The following is a 14,357-nucleotide window of genomic DNA, read 5'->3' as shown; positions in this document are numbered from 1 at the left end:
TCCACTCCCAGTTTTAGTGGAGCTGAAAGTGTTTGGCTGAATTGGGTTTTACTGCATATTCCAACAAACTGATATATTTTTTACAGTGCTACTAAGCTAATCCTCCCCTATGGCAGGTAATATTCATAGAGGGGCATCTATCTACTGAAGAACGAAATCTTACAGTTAATCTTTCAAAAAATCACTAAATCTATCTGCGAGTGTAATTGGTGAAAATTCATTTCTCCAAGTAACCTTGCAGGACATCTCGGATAAACAAGTGAACACCAGTTGCAACCTTGTAGAATGCTCGCAGCATTCCAAGCATCACCATTACTCATACATTACCACCTGAGGGATCTGAGAAATCTTTCGCCGGTCTTCCCCACGACGGGATCGGCACCTCTTCTCCAGGATTTGGCAGCCAATTATGTCCAGATATTGAACTGATGGAGGCAGTTCAGGCAATGAAATCAGCAATGGGCAGTCAAAGAAGGCAAGAGTCTCCAAAGACGCGAGGTCTTTCATTGCTGAAATGGATTGGACTTTGCAGTTCATGAAACTCAGGCCGACGATTGATGAGAGATTTTGAATGCCCTCCAACGAGAAGTCTGGCTCTTGGCAACCCTCAATTGTCAGCAGCATCGGAGGCGCAAAGCCCTCGAGTTCAGACAAATCATGGAGCAGAGATGATGTCCTAACTCGGAGTGATCTCCAGTTCCCTTTGCATCCGGTAAAAGAATCAGCTCCAAGGTTTGGGAGGACCAACTGCACTTCTTGGAGTGACTCCAGAGCAGGTAACCCTACTAGGAAGCAAACATCCAGGCAATCACACAGCTTCAGGCATTTGAGAGAAGGCCATGCACCGACTTGTAGAACCGAGGGGGTTCTGCATTTGGATATCTCAAGGTTGACCAGAAATGGTAGATCATCATGCAGAAAACCATCATGGATCGTGCAGCCACGAACCGTGACCTCCTTCAGCTGGGAGGGAAGGATGCGGCGGTCCGAGAGCTCTAGTGAGGGACAGAAGCTTATTGCGAGCTTCTCAAGTGAAGCAATGGCTCCCAAGCCAGCCACGGAGCAGAGAGACCGGCATGAAGTTATGCCCACCGATGAAAGCATGGACAAATTCTCCATAACCTGCTTTGACGGGAGTGCAGATAAGGTGGTGATATGCAACAATGCCAGGTCTTTCAGAGAGGTGAGGCTTCGCAGGCATTCAGACAAGGCCTGATCTGTGATGTTGCAGCTTGATAGCTCGAGCCTCCGGAGCGTTAATGGCAGGACCAGTTGCGCAACATCACGGCGTCTGGCAGAAATTGTGCTTACTGGATACTGGAGCTCCTGGAAGCATGCCTGAAACTGCTCCAGTTCTGACCCATCCAGTCTTAGGATTTCAGTAAGTGTTTCCAGCTCGGTAGAGCTCGTCAGAGGCTGCAAAGCTTTCTCCCTGGCCGGGTTTACTCCATGTTCTTCCTCCTTTGAAATGAAGCAGAGTGATGAGCATCCACCGAATTTTAAACTTGTGAGATTTTCTGGGAGAGGTGACAGCCTCTTGAGCTCTGTGAGATTCAGAAGAGCTAGACTACGGCAGCGGGCGAAGCATTGAAGATTGGATGGGAGGTTCTCTAGAAAGGTACAGTTCAAGAGCTCAAGAGACCTCAAACTTTGAGAGCAACCGCTTAACCACTTTGGGTATGAAGTGGATCTGTAACCTTCTATTGCAAGTTCATTCAGTCTTGAAGAAGGCTCAAGTCCCTCGAGTACCTCCAAGTCAACATTGTTGTTCTTGTATGTGTCATGGTTCCACACCAACCGCAATGCATCAAGATTGGCTTTTTCTTGGAGCTTTGCATCCTTTGCCGCATTCCTATTTTGCACATTCTCAAGATTCATGATATGGAGATGTCCTCGAAGTTTGGTCAGGCTGCCTAGCTGACCTATTTCATATCCCTTCTCTTTCTTCACTTGGAATTCTTTCATATCTTCAAGAGAAGTAAGCATCCCGACATTACGTACGTCTTTCAAAGGGCCGTTGATGCGCCTCAAACTGATGAGATTGTTTGCTTTCTTTGGCAATGTTTTGGGCACCTTTTTGTTCATTTTGAGTACTAGCAAGTGGTATAGTTTGCACGAAGATTTTGGCAACTTGGAAATGGACGTCCTTTCCAGATTCAAGTATCGGAGATGCTTCAACTTGCCTATGTGCTTTGGTAGTGTGTAACTGCTGAAAAAGCAGAGGGACAGCACACGGAGTTTCTTCAGCTTCTTCAGCATTGGCTTGAGAAATTTGCCAATATCTGCTACAGGGTTGAAAAAGATCAGCGTGTGAAGCTGTTCAAGCTTGCAAATGCTTGCAGCATGCCTCTCAAGACTGGGGACAGAGATAGATATATGCCGGACAAATTGTGGTATTTCAGTATTTTCTTCAGTCTCTATCCTGTAGCCATCATCTATAGAAAGATTTTCTGCTAAATCATGAAAGAGGTCATGCATTCTATACCCAACATGACTGTCTTTCCCATGTGATTGCTTGCCGAAAAAACCAGATAACGACAGCTCGTAAAAGTACTGTCTGGCAATTCCCTCTGCTCTCTCCGAACGGCCATTAGAACTCACGAAGCCTTCTGCTTCCCAGAGTAAGATAATCTCATCAATGTGAAACATGTATCCTTTTGGGAATATACTGCAGTACAAGAAGCACCTTTGCACCTGTGGGTCAAGACGCTGGTAGCTCCACAGTAGATTTTCCATTATGTTCCCATCCAGTTGTTTGCTATCCCGTGCATGCTTCCAGATTTCAACATCTAACATTCTGCTCAACCGAGATGCTACAGCTTTTGCTTCAAGAGGGGACCGTCGGAGCTTCTTGGCAATATCATCTCCGATTCCTTGTAGTTCCTCTTCTAGTTCTTCGTTCCCTATCAGGACATGACCAAGGGAATAGTACCTGAAAAATGTTAGGAAATCATTCTCCTCTATGTCCTCTAAAGAAACTGTTTTCCTGCAGTTTAGAACTGAAGGAAGTTCTTTGGAACGACTAGAAACAAGAATCCTGATGCCCTTGTTAAATTCAGCCGAGATGAGTGGTGCCAGAAATTGTTCCCACTCACTATGGTGCCTTTGTTCAAACCAAACATCATCCAGTACAAGTAATAATTCCTTTTCCCTTTTTTCCAGGAGCAAATTCTTGAGTTTTCTTTGAAGAGTATCGAGATTTTGTATCTTAGGAGTTTCCTCAGTGGCCAGAGACTCAATAACCTCTGTCGTATGCTTGCGAATATCAAGCTTGTGTGACATACATACCCAAATAACATGGAAATTGTTCTGTACTCTATCATCAGAGCAGATATATTGCAAAAGAGTAGTTTTACCTGCGCCTCCAGCTCCAACAATTGCGATGCTACTGTAGCCTTTTATATTGGAATTTCCTCCTCCAACCATGGCAGGATCAAATAAGAGGTTGATTATAGAATCTCGATCTTTGTCACGTCCAAAAACCTTTTCCTCACGAAAGGTTGTTGTGTCTTGAATAACCCTGCTTCCTGCAGTGTCAGCACTCACTTGTGTTGCAACTGAAAGAACACCAAGGAAATTTCTTGCTTTTTCTAAAATGCTCTTGACCTCTTTCAAATGATTCAACATCTTAGTGTTGTGAGGGGATAAGCTAGATATATTACTGAGAACCCAAATAAAAGGATTTGAAATAGGACCCTGGCACTGACCATGTACAGAAAACACAGATAATTTCTTCTGTTTCATCCTGTGTTTGAGAAGATCGTACTCATGTTCATCAAGCAGGTCTTCAGCTTGAGACAGCTCTACCTTGAGTCTTTGCAGACATTTCTGCACTATGTTATTCACATGCTGAGGTTGGCTCTCGGCAGATGCAATGATCAGGTTGAGCTGGGGAAGGATGATGGTCTCCAGGTCTACCATCTCACGTGCCATGTCCACTCCAACGTAGCGAGATGCAAAACTGCTGAGATTGCCGATGATGGGCTGTGCTAGTCCTCGTAGCCCAGCGCTAGCTGCTGCTACAGCAATTGAGAACATCATCTTGGGAACCTTCACCTTGCTTGTATGTTTCTCTGAGGTCCTTGCTGTGTAGAGTAACAATGCATAAAACAACAAATGATGCTTTATAAAGTCCTAGAGATGCAAGAGATACGAATGAATAAACCAAAAGTCAAAGTGGGAAATCATTATGGTTGGTTTACTATGTGCTCTCGAATTACTATATGCAATGTTGCAGGCAGAGCAGTGCTGTGGGTCACTCTAGGCAGCTGATTAGTTCATACCATGGAAAAATAAGAGGTTAAGACTAACAGAAATGCTTTCAGAAGCATCAAATCTATTGCATTGCGTATTCACTTTCATTGTGATTTATCTTTATAATATGATGGTCAATTTCGTGTAAGATAGATGTCCATTACATTGCATAACAAAAGGGAATTGACACTAATGGTACAGAAGGTAAATAAGTAATGTCTCCAATCTTGAGCCGCTGACAAAACAGAAATCAGTACCAATCAGATACAAGTCAAAAGGAGAATAGAACCCAGCCGCTGACATCTCAAATGATATCAGCCATTATTCTATTTCTATCCAGTGCATTGCGTAACAAAATGGGTAATTGGGTATCAGTACTAATGGAATCTAAGTCAGCCGCTGGTATTTCAGAGTTCGCATCCAAATAAAATAAGACAAAATGCTCGTGTGTGTTATCAGCCATCATCGTGAAAGGTGTAGTAGCTCTTCTTTTTCTTTTTCATCTCAATTCTTTTTTTAGAGGGATAAAAGCCCAAAGTCTATCAGCAATTTTTACCATGTGCAATCAACTCATTGGTGGCCACTTTGAATTGTTGTTAAACCATGGATTGTGTACTAAACTGTTGCATAGATGAACACAATGTGATTAATGCGGATTGTTTAGGAGGTTGTGTTACATATCAATCACCTATGGTTGCCAGTAAACTTCTCATATCGATCGACCGGAATAGGGTTAACTCACCTGTCCATTACGAAGACAGCAAGAGATTTCTCCCCCTTTGCGAATCCAATGCTTCTATGGGGGAGCATGCCAGGCCTGATCGATCTCCGGTGCCCGCGGCGTCGGGAACGGCAGCCGGGCGGCCACTCCGCGCTCGTCGGTGATCTTTTCCGGCCTTGGTCTGCACGGCCGCCGCCGCGGCGTTCGGGCCACGGCCTTGGTTCTCGGGACGGGCATAGAAGTGCTCCTCCGAGTCCTCCCCTCCCCGGCCTCCTGCAGTGCAGGCGGCGGACAATTGGCGACGCGGAGAAGGCGACGGTGGAAGCCATGGCAGAGGGAGCAGAGGAGATGGCTGGGCTGGGTGGCGGTGCTGAGTAGTATCTCCGTCCTAAAATATAATTATTTTTAAATTTAGCATAGTTTTCGAAATGAAACTTTGACTAATAATATGTTTAAAAGTAAAAAGCTTTAAATAAAAAGAGTTACATATTATAATACTGTGTTTAATGATGATTAATCTTTTCTATATTTTTGTTATTAAAAATATTTGCCTTAACACTATTTTAAAAATGTTTATATTTCAGGACGGAGGAGTAGCTGATTTGCCGTCCATTTTGTTCACAACCACGGCAACTCTATTTCAGAGTCGAGACTAATCCTTGGAAAACCTGCATGATAAGTTGATAACCTGCATAAACAGCTGGCCAGTGACTGAAGATTAACAGCACAGTACATGTAAAATTCTGAGCGTCAAAGGTCAGAACCTGGTGTTATTTTTTTTCTTCCCAGATCCTTTCCATGGACATATTGTGCATCGCAATCTGAATGTTTTGCATGGCATTGCAGGAAAGCATTAGAATCAATCAAGCAGAGCTAATCAAGAGCTCTGGAAGATAATGTCGGTACATTCGTCCATGTTCGTGTTAGGGATTACATACATTAACAACAATAGCAATTCTCTCCAAAAACTATTGCGTGTCCTGAGAAGAACTAGACAGCCCGCAAGGCGGCAAGCGACGTTGTGTTCTTGTTGGCTGCCAAGCCATCCGTGGATGATACAGTTCAGGTGATTTTAATCTGCACAAAGCTGGTAGTCTCATCTTTGCAGGAGGGGGCTAGGAAAAATCTGAGCCTTTGGATGCCCACCATTTGTTACTGCGAGAGCTACGCACGCGCTGAAACCATCTCTCCCAAGAAGCGTTCTCTGGACCAATGGTGCTGTAAAGATGAGAAAGATCATGGTTACACAAGTCCTTATGCAGTACGATCTTCAGATCTTGCAGGGTGAGGTACTAGAATGAGTAACTAAACATCGCGACTTACACAGGAAGAAGCGGGTCGGATTTTCCCTCTGTACTTGTGATCACTCTGGCATGATCAAGAGGACAAAAGAATCACAAAACAGAGAAACGTTAGGTACAAGGGAAAACAAATGCTACACTCAGAATTTACTTACCCTTGGCATGCAGCAGATGCCGGTTCCATGGTTTCAAGCTCGTTCAGTTCATCCTGTGTCAAATGCACATATACTATACATCACAATAAATAAAAAAAAACTAAAGCATGGCGACAATAAACCAAATGAAATCATAAGAAAAGTCCTCTCGATGAGTTAGTTAGGATTTTTAGCCTAATATTTCTAATAAACGTGGCTAAGTAAAAACAAAATACCAGTAGAAAATTTAAGTGAATTTCTCACTGTATAGTTTCAACTGATATGATGAAACAAGATGTTTTTGCGAACAGAAATGAGAAGAATAGTTGAACTGATTGTGCTCACAAATAATTACACGTAATCTGGTGAGTAATAGCACATATTCATTCCGATTACTAAATCCAGGACTTCAATTACCAATTCCAGGGCCTAGCACCAGAAGGACCGAATAGGATTTTATAGAGGTGGTTATACTATCAGGATTACGCTAAGCACACCAACCTTTAATACGAATGCAGCCTGGAGAGATTCTTGAAGAATCTTGCATTGCACAATAATCTATCCAACCTGTCTACGATGCAGAATATTAAGGGAAACTGAATTTTCTTCTTGCCAATGTATGTAGTTCTCTCTGCGCATAGCTTGTTTTCCACTAACTTAGAAAAAATACAGAGAATTAAACCCAAGAGAATAGAAGACTACTGTGGATCCCCTACCCCCCTAGGAGAAAAACAAGGTCCTACTAGGAGAGAGAAGCTGAAAATCAGAGAACATAGTGGAAAATAACAAATACTTGTAATGGAGTAGATTCATCAAATTCAACCATTCAAATTATAAGCCTCAGTCAACAGTTCCCATCAAATGTTTCACTAACAAGCTCTAGAAAGCTACCATATAGAGGCAAGCAACATATGTGTGTTTCTGAGGGTCACAGGCCAGAAGAGCAAGTGAAGACAAGGGATGCAAGTACCTCAACTTGTCCACTGGTGCTGCTTTAGGATCTAAATCACTGAGGGGGTGGAACATTATGCGTAACACTTGCTGCACTTCAGAAAGTTGTGCAGAATCATATTTTCAGCACAGCTCAAGCTGTCCAGTAGGAGACATCTATATATGCATTGAGACCACCAGAATCCTGTTACTTGTGTTCTTGTCAATACCCCCTGAAAGCTCTCAAACTCGCAACCCGCTTAAACAAAAGTAGGCAGATTATGTGGCTTAATATGGGCAATGGTGGACATGTTTCATGGACAAAATGTAAAAAAAACAAATTAGGACAAACTCCTAATTTTAAAGCACTATAAGTCTAGTAGTCTGGGTGATTTGGTTCAACGCTTTCATAATTTTTCAATGTAAGAACAAAAGCTGTGGATAAAGGAAGAACTCTTTTGTTTCCCTTTGCATGTACTGATTGTACACATACATCAGTACATGCATACGCAACAGAAGAAGCCAAGAAGGCATTGATAGAACGGAAAAAAAAATCTTCGGTTTCTGGATTTTCTCAAGATCTGGATCGCGCCACAGCTTGAACTGCTGACTCGCTACACATCCACAGGCCACAGCACAGAGACAGTAAAGGCACACATACTAGTGCTTGATAAGCAATAAGCACACGGAGAATCAAGTTCATGGGAGATGAGAGGAAGAGGAGGGAGGGGGGTGGCGCTGACCTGCAGCGACTGGAGCTCCTGGTCGAGGCGGGCGATGGCGGCGGAGAGGCGGTGCTTCCCGACGTACCCCACGCTCCTCATCGCCGCCCCTCCCCCCACATCCGTCGGTCGCCGCCGCCGCTGCTGCTGCTGCTGACCGGAAACCGGCCTCGCCGCCCTCCGCTCCACCTCCTCCTCCTCCTCCGCGTCGTCCCGCAGATGATTCCGCCGCGGCGGCTGCTGCTCCTCCTCCCCGTTCGCCTCCCCCCTCATCTCCCCCTCACCACCACAACCACCACCTCCCACGGATCTAGCTACCTCCACCTCGCCGCTGCTGCTGCAGCTGCGGATGCGGATGCTGGGATCAAGTGGAGGTGGAGGAGGAAGAAGACGAAGACGAAGCGGGTGGAGGAGGAAGTCGTTGGTGGTGGTGGTTTCATTTCATTTCATAGCGAGGACGGCAGCGGCGAGAGGCGGGTGAAAATGTGAAAGGGAGAGAGAGGTTTGACTGGTCAACGGGGTTGGTCAATGGGGTCAGAGAAAGGCAGTAACCTGTGGCAGGGGTGGGGGGTGGGGCCCGGTGGCAGAGGGGCAGACTGCGGCGGAAAGCTGACCTGGCAGGGCGCATCTCTGGGTTTTTTCTTTCCTTTCCGTGTTTTATCTTTTGGTAACACTTGCCTGGCAGGCTGAGAGCAGTTCCAAAATCTCAGTATTTTTTCGACCAATCAGAAGGTTGGAGAAAGAATCTAACTAGTTCAAAATTCAGAATTTGATCAAAGATGTGGCTAAAAATAAAATCGTTTTCTCTCAACTTTAATCTTTTCTAAACAAGTTCAAATATTTATATTTTAGAATGGATGGATGGAGTACTAATGAAGAGTGGTGTATAATGAAATACTTGGATGGCTTTTCATGTGGGTCCTTATAGTATAACATATCTCCATTCTGTTTTTTAAATAATATGTTAAATTTAAGGGATCCTTGAATTGAAGGATTAAGACAAAAAAAGGAATATAAAAGCATAGTATTTTCATACAAATGTAAATGCAAAATATAAGTCGTTTGAATATACCATAGGAAAAAACAAAAAAAAAAGATGAGAGAGATAGACTTGATATGGTTCAATCTTTTTCTATCTTTTTTTTTTCAAAGGGCTTCTTATCTGAGTTCGGTAAGAAGGGTTGGAAACACTTCTGTCACATAAATGGTAACGTATGGTTAATTAAATATTAGCTAAAAGTACATTCAATCAACTTTTGTATAGATTTTTTTTACAAAACATACACTATTTAGCACTTTGAGAAGCGTACGCGCAATATTTGAGGAAGTAGAAGTTGGAAAATTGTACTATAGAACACACCCTTAGAAACTTTTTCAATAGGATTAAAATCCTCTAAATTTTCTAGGTTTTTCTCATACAGATCAAAATGAGCCTAAACACGAGTTAGAGAAAGAAATATGAGTTGGCATGACAAAGGTTGTACCGGGTGATACGTGAGTTGGCATGCCTAGCAAAGCACTGCCAATGTTTCAACGATGGAGGTGTAAATTTAGACTCCCTTTGGCTTTGCTATGGAAACAAGAAAAAGAAACTTAAGTTGGTATGCCTAATAAAGTTTGACTTCAAAAAAATTTTAGGTTGAGTTTTACTTGTTTTGATAGCATTATTATCACAGAACTAGGCAACAAAAGTGACGAAGAACACCCTTAATTAATCATAGAATTAAATTCTAAAATTCATACTCATAGCTTCTTGAGCGTGACAAAATTGAAGAAACGATACAAATGTACACAAATTGGGAGATATTCACTTCTTAGACAAATGCACTTTCCTCATGCTCATTACTTCTTCAAAGTTCTCAAAATTGCTATATAGGATGGGCCTAAGGCCGAGTTTAGTTATAAATTTTTTCTTCAAACTTCCAACTTTTTCATCACATCAAAACTTTCCTACACACACAACTTCCAACTTTTCCGTCACATTGTTCTAATTTCAACCAAACTTTCAATTTTAGTGTGAACTAAACACACCCTAATTCATGCCCAATTGTTATGAAAATTCTACAAGTTTTACAGAGATGGGAAAGTAGTAGGACCATGGATTTTTTTTGTCAACAACTCCTTCACTTTTGTGCTGGAGACGTTCATCATGGCACAAGTGGACTCCACACGGTTTCTATGAGAAAAGGAAAACCTTTACAAGATGAATCATATACACATGGACAATAATCTGACCCAGAATGACATAAAATTTGATGGGTCACTGATCATTTGATCAATCAGGTGTTCTTCTCAAGAACAGAGAGAGCTGGTGCCAGGTAATTGTTCGCCTTGTCAGGCAAATGAGCCACCTGAAAACAATTCGACAGATCATTAGCAAAAGTGCAAAACACAGATAGATCAGAGAAGAAATTTTGCGAATTGCTGTACAAAGATGAATCTACTGAAGTTTCAGTTTTGGGGCTTACAAGTTCATACAACTCATCCCCTTGCTTTGAGACATGTTCATAGCACACCTACACAAATCAGGTTGGTGTCCTGGTTAGTCATTTCACTACCTATTGCACAAATGGCCAGTTCACAATACAAGGTCTTTTTTTTCCTTACATCAAAGCTTTTGTTTCTTGCTGTTGAATCGTGCAATGCCTTGACACAGATATCTGCTACGTCGGCACAGCTGATACCCTGCATTTATATTTCAGTTGAAAAGCCTAATGGTTAGCATGTATACTAACATTGAACATGCAATTATATCAGGCATAATTGCACGCAGTGAATGCTATGTCACCTGAGAGATTCTGTTCCCTTGATCAAAGATCAGAGCACGCTGACCGCCAGGTTCTTCCTGGAATGAAGAAGGGATACTATGTTATACTATACTGTAGTATGGACTGAAGAAAGTATATTTGGGGCTTGGAAATAAGCATAATTTATACTCAAATTTCACACTCAATTCTATGATTAGTGATCAACTTTCATGCTTAAATCTTGGCTGCTTGCTTGATGAATATTTAGTTTCATCGGTTTGACACTAAGGTTTAAGTAGCTACAGCTTGTACTGAAATTCAGCAGCAATATCAATATGCAATGCACTACATGAGAAACAACTGGTGCTGAAAATATACATTTAGGAAAAGAAAAAAAAAGACAATCCAATTCATTCAGATGTTGTACCTGCAGAGGACCTGGGCATACAATTGTATATCCGAGGCCGGATCTCCTCAGTGCATCCTCTCCAGCCTAGAGAGATAATAAACTGGTTAATGTTTGTATCAAGAGTGCATCAAGAACAGTTTGCATTTGATGTGTGGTTATGAGAAGTGATACCTTCTTTGCTTTGAGGACTTGTTCTCTTCTGTTAGGTTCGATTCCAGAGCCTGTGCATGAAACCAAAACAATGTCTGTTTCTTGACCAGTCTGCAAAAAACAAATGAAATTTCCGGTAAATATCTGCAACATTGGAAATTTAAATGGCAGATCAATTGATAGAATCAGGTGAATTACTTACAGGTAGAGCTTTTATAAATTCCATTATAAGCTGGAAATTTCTTGGGTCACTAGCTCCTTGAGACGAGTCACCAGGTCTCTGCACAAGGATTTTATTGGTAAACTAACAACTTCCAGAAGCATTGCCTATCTCCAATTGATTCAACAAATCATTTTGCACTGACCTGTTTTTTTGGTTCAAACCTTATGGTTAATGTGTGCACAAGAAAAGGGTCAAGAGGAGGGTCCTGTGGGTTCACTGGCCTGAAATCTGAGAACGGCACTCTCACCTGAACAGAACAAGAATATTTTCAGCATTTAGTTAACTGATCACTCCGATTAGCAATGCAGAAACAGGTAATTTAGTGAATTGGGATCATCACTTGCCACTTACCCTGCAAAACCCTACTTTAGTGTTCATCCGAGCAAAATATTTCTTGCTCTGTGAGGTGTCAGCTAGTGGACCAGTCTCAAGGATGATAACATATGATCTTCCATTTCCACCCACGGATAGAAGTAAGCCGTCGTATCTTCAGGTAGAACATGGCAGCATAACAAAGAACAGATCATGTCATGATTTTGCAACATCAGGCAAACTTATTAAGAAAAAATAAACTGAAGAATCTTATCACACCTGTCTAGGGTGGAACCTAGTGGGAGCGAAAGCCGTTTCGACATTTCAACATATCCACCTCTTGTGAAAACAAACCCTAATCACAGAAAATTTTGATAAGAGAATTAAAAACAAATGAAAAATCATCAACTGAAGCAATATATCTGAATACTTTTTTAAAAAAGGCAATCTCACTATAGTGTACAATTCAGAGATCATGATGTAATAGCTTTCATATCAGGTGATACCTGAGAAAACAGCCTGTCCATTTTCAGATATTTCAAACGATGCATCGGTGCCTTCATCGAATCTAGAAGGATAAATATCCTGAAAGTATGATCCCTGATTCACTTCCCATCCTTGAAGAGATTTGGCAGATTTGAACTTGGCAATCGACAGTTTGCTCTTGCTGCTTTTACCAGCCCTTGACTGAGCCAACTGATTGTAGTAATCCTGAATTGCAAAGTAAATCACAGTTCAGTAAACATATCAGAAATCTAAATAAGATTGATTTGCATGTTTCTTCAAAGATTTTTCACAAGAACTACCTGGAAGGCCTTGGTGACATTCCTCACGCCTTGGTTATCAACTCTGTTGAGATCACCGGTAATCGTTGACCGTGCAGTTGCGCAGTAGATTACCTTGTTGCAACCTGACACGGCAGCTTGAACTGAAGAAGCATCGCCAACATCACCAACCACAATGTCCACAGATCTTGGAAGCATGTCGATCACTTCTTGATCATTCCTTCTGACCAGAGCCTGTTTCAAAAAAAAATAACATAGATAAATTGCAAGACGAATCTTTTGAGCCTAATTACGCCATAATTTGACAATGTGATGTTACCGTAAATATTTGCTAATGACGGATTAATTAGCCTTAATAAGATTATCTTGCAGTCTACAGATGGACTCTGTAATGGTTTGTTATTAGTCTACGTTTAATACTTCAAATATGTGTCAGTATACTTTAAAAGCTTTACCCCCAAAGATCTAAACACACCCTTGATCAAAATTTGTTGATTTGACATGAGAAAGCTTGACAAGAAAGAAGAGGTAAAAGTAAGTGACCTTGACGTTGTAGCCACGGAGCATGAGCTTGCGGACGACGATGCGGCCGATGCGGCTGGTGGCGCCGACGACGAGGACGGTGGTGTCCTGCGCGCCGGGGACGGCGAAGTCGCACATCGGGCCGCCGCCGCGGAAGAGGACGCCCTCCTGCTCCTCCTGCTCCGGCGACGCCACCGTCGACATCTGCCCGAGCCGCGAGAACTTGCGCCACACCTCGTCGAAGATCTGCCGGGACCGCCGCCCCAGCCCCACCGGGTTCACGATCACGTTGTCGAGCGCCACGCCGCCGCCGCCGCGGCCGTCGGGATGGGTAGGAGCAAGCAGCGCGGTGGAGGAGGAGCCACCGGGCTCGCCGCCATCCTTCCTCGCCCGCCGCGCCCGGGAGGACGACTTGCCAGCCTTCGCCGTGGCCTCCGTGTCGAGCGCCGCCGCAACCCTCACCGTCGTCTTAGCACCGCCGCCGGCGGCGACGAAGCCGCAAGAGCCCTGGTGGTGCCTGCCGCCGGGAAGCGGAGCTCCGAGGAACGCGGATGAGGACGAGGAAGCCGCACAGCGCGACGACATGGCCGCCATTTCCGCGAGCTCGCGAATTCGAGGCGGTCCGCGCGCGAGAGAGAGATTCTCGGCAGCTCGTGTGCGCTGCTTCACTGCTTATATATGGAAGGAAAGAAAATCTCGCGGCTGCTGGTGCTTGTGGATGTGGTTGTCAGAAGAGCAGGTGGGGCCCACGCTGCAGTGACTCATGGTACGATTTAAGAGTTGGAGAAAAAATTTTTAAAGAAAATGTGGCGCGGAGGAGGAGAGGGTGACGTGGCGGCTTGTGGGCTTGGCGATCGGCGGCGCCGGCGACGTGGCTCCGCCGGATTCACCGCTCTCGCTGGTGGCTACGGACTCGTCGCTGGCTTGCCTGCGTACGTCCGCGTGACATTTTAACTTTTTTTTTTTAATCAAACTTCTTTAAATTTAATTAAATTTAAAGAAAAATCCTTCAATATTCTCAACACCAAATAAATGTATTATTAGAATATATTCAATATTAGATTTAATGAAACTAATTTAGTGTTATAAGAATTGATATTTTTTTTATAAATTTAGTTAAACTTATAGAGTTTTAACTTAGATAAAA

At 43.2% G+C, this 14,357-nt stretch overlaps 2 protein-coding genes across 3 annotated transcripts; both read right to left on the bottom strand.

Moving 5' to 3' along the window:
* LOC127762918 (disease resistance protein RGA2-like) lies at positions 1–8,231 on the bottom strand. Of its 2 annotated transcripts, XM_052287453.1 has the most exons (6): positions 8,084–8,231; positions 6,432–6,484; positions 6,299–6,343; positions 5,740–6,193; positions 4,997–5,643; positions 1–4,085 (listed from the first exon to the last, which is right to left on the bottom strand). In XM_052287453.1, exon 6 carries the CDS (start codon positions 4,039–4,041, stop codon positions 313–315), a length of 3,729 nt encoding a protein of 1,242 aa, XP_052143413.1. In that variant the 5' UTR covers positions 4,042–4,085; positions 4,997–5,643; positions 5,740–6,193; positions 6,299–6,343; positions 6,432–6,484; positions 8,084–8,231; the 3' UTR covers positions 1–312. The 2 variants fall into 2 exon arrangements, with proteins under 2 accessions (XP_052143413.1, XP_052143412.1); XM_052287452.1 differs by having other exon boundaries at positions 4,997–6,193.
* Positions 8,232–9,744: 1,513 nt separating this feature from the next.
* On the bottom strand, positions 9,745–13,844 carry LOC127762919 (protein HIGH CHLOROPHYLL FLUORESCENCE PHENOTYPE 173, chloroplastic-like). Its single transcript, XM_052287454.1, has 13 exons — positions 13,232–13,844; positions 12,710–12,922; positions 12,410–12,614; positions 12,183–12,258; positions 11,943–12,078; positions 11,734–11,838; positions 11,571–11,648; positions 11,390–11,479; positions 11,237–11,302; positions 10,851–10,907; positions 10,670–10,747; positions 10,531–10,578; positions 9,745–10,413 (listed from the first exon to the last, which is right to left on the bottom strand). Exons 1-13 carry the CDS (start codon positions 13,802–13,804, stop codon positions 10,342–10,344), a joined length of 1,797 nt encoding a protein of 598 aa, XP_052143414.1. The 5' UTR covers positions 13,805–13,844; the 3' UTR covers positions 9,745–10,341.
* Positions 13,845–14,357: the final 513 nt, after the last annotated feature.

This window comes from Oryza glaberrima, chromosome 2 (genome assembly GCF_000147395.1).
Source record: "Oryza glaberrima chromosome 2, OglaRS2, whole genome shotgun sequence".
Classification (NCBI taxonomy): Eukaryota; Viridiplantae; Streptophyta; class Magnoliopsida; order Poales; family Poaceae; genus Oryza; species Oryza glaberrima.
The sequence above is the reverse complement of the archived record's forward strand: the minus strand, read 5'-3'. Positions and strand labels throughout refer to the sequence as shown.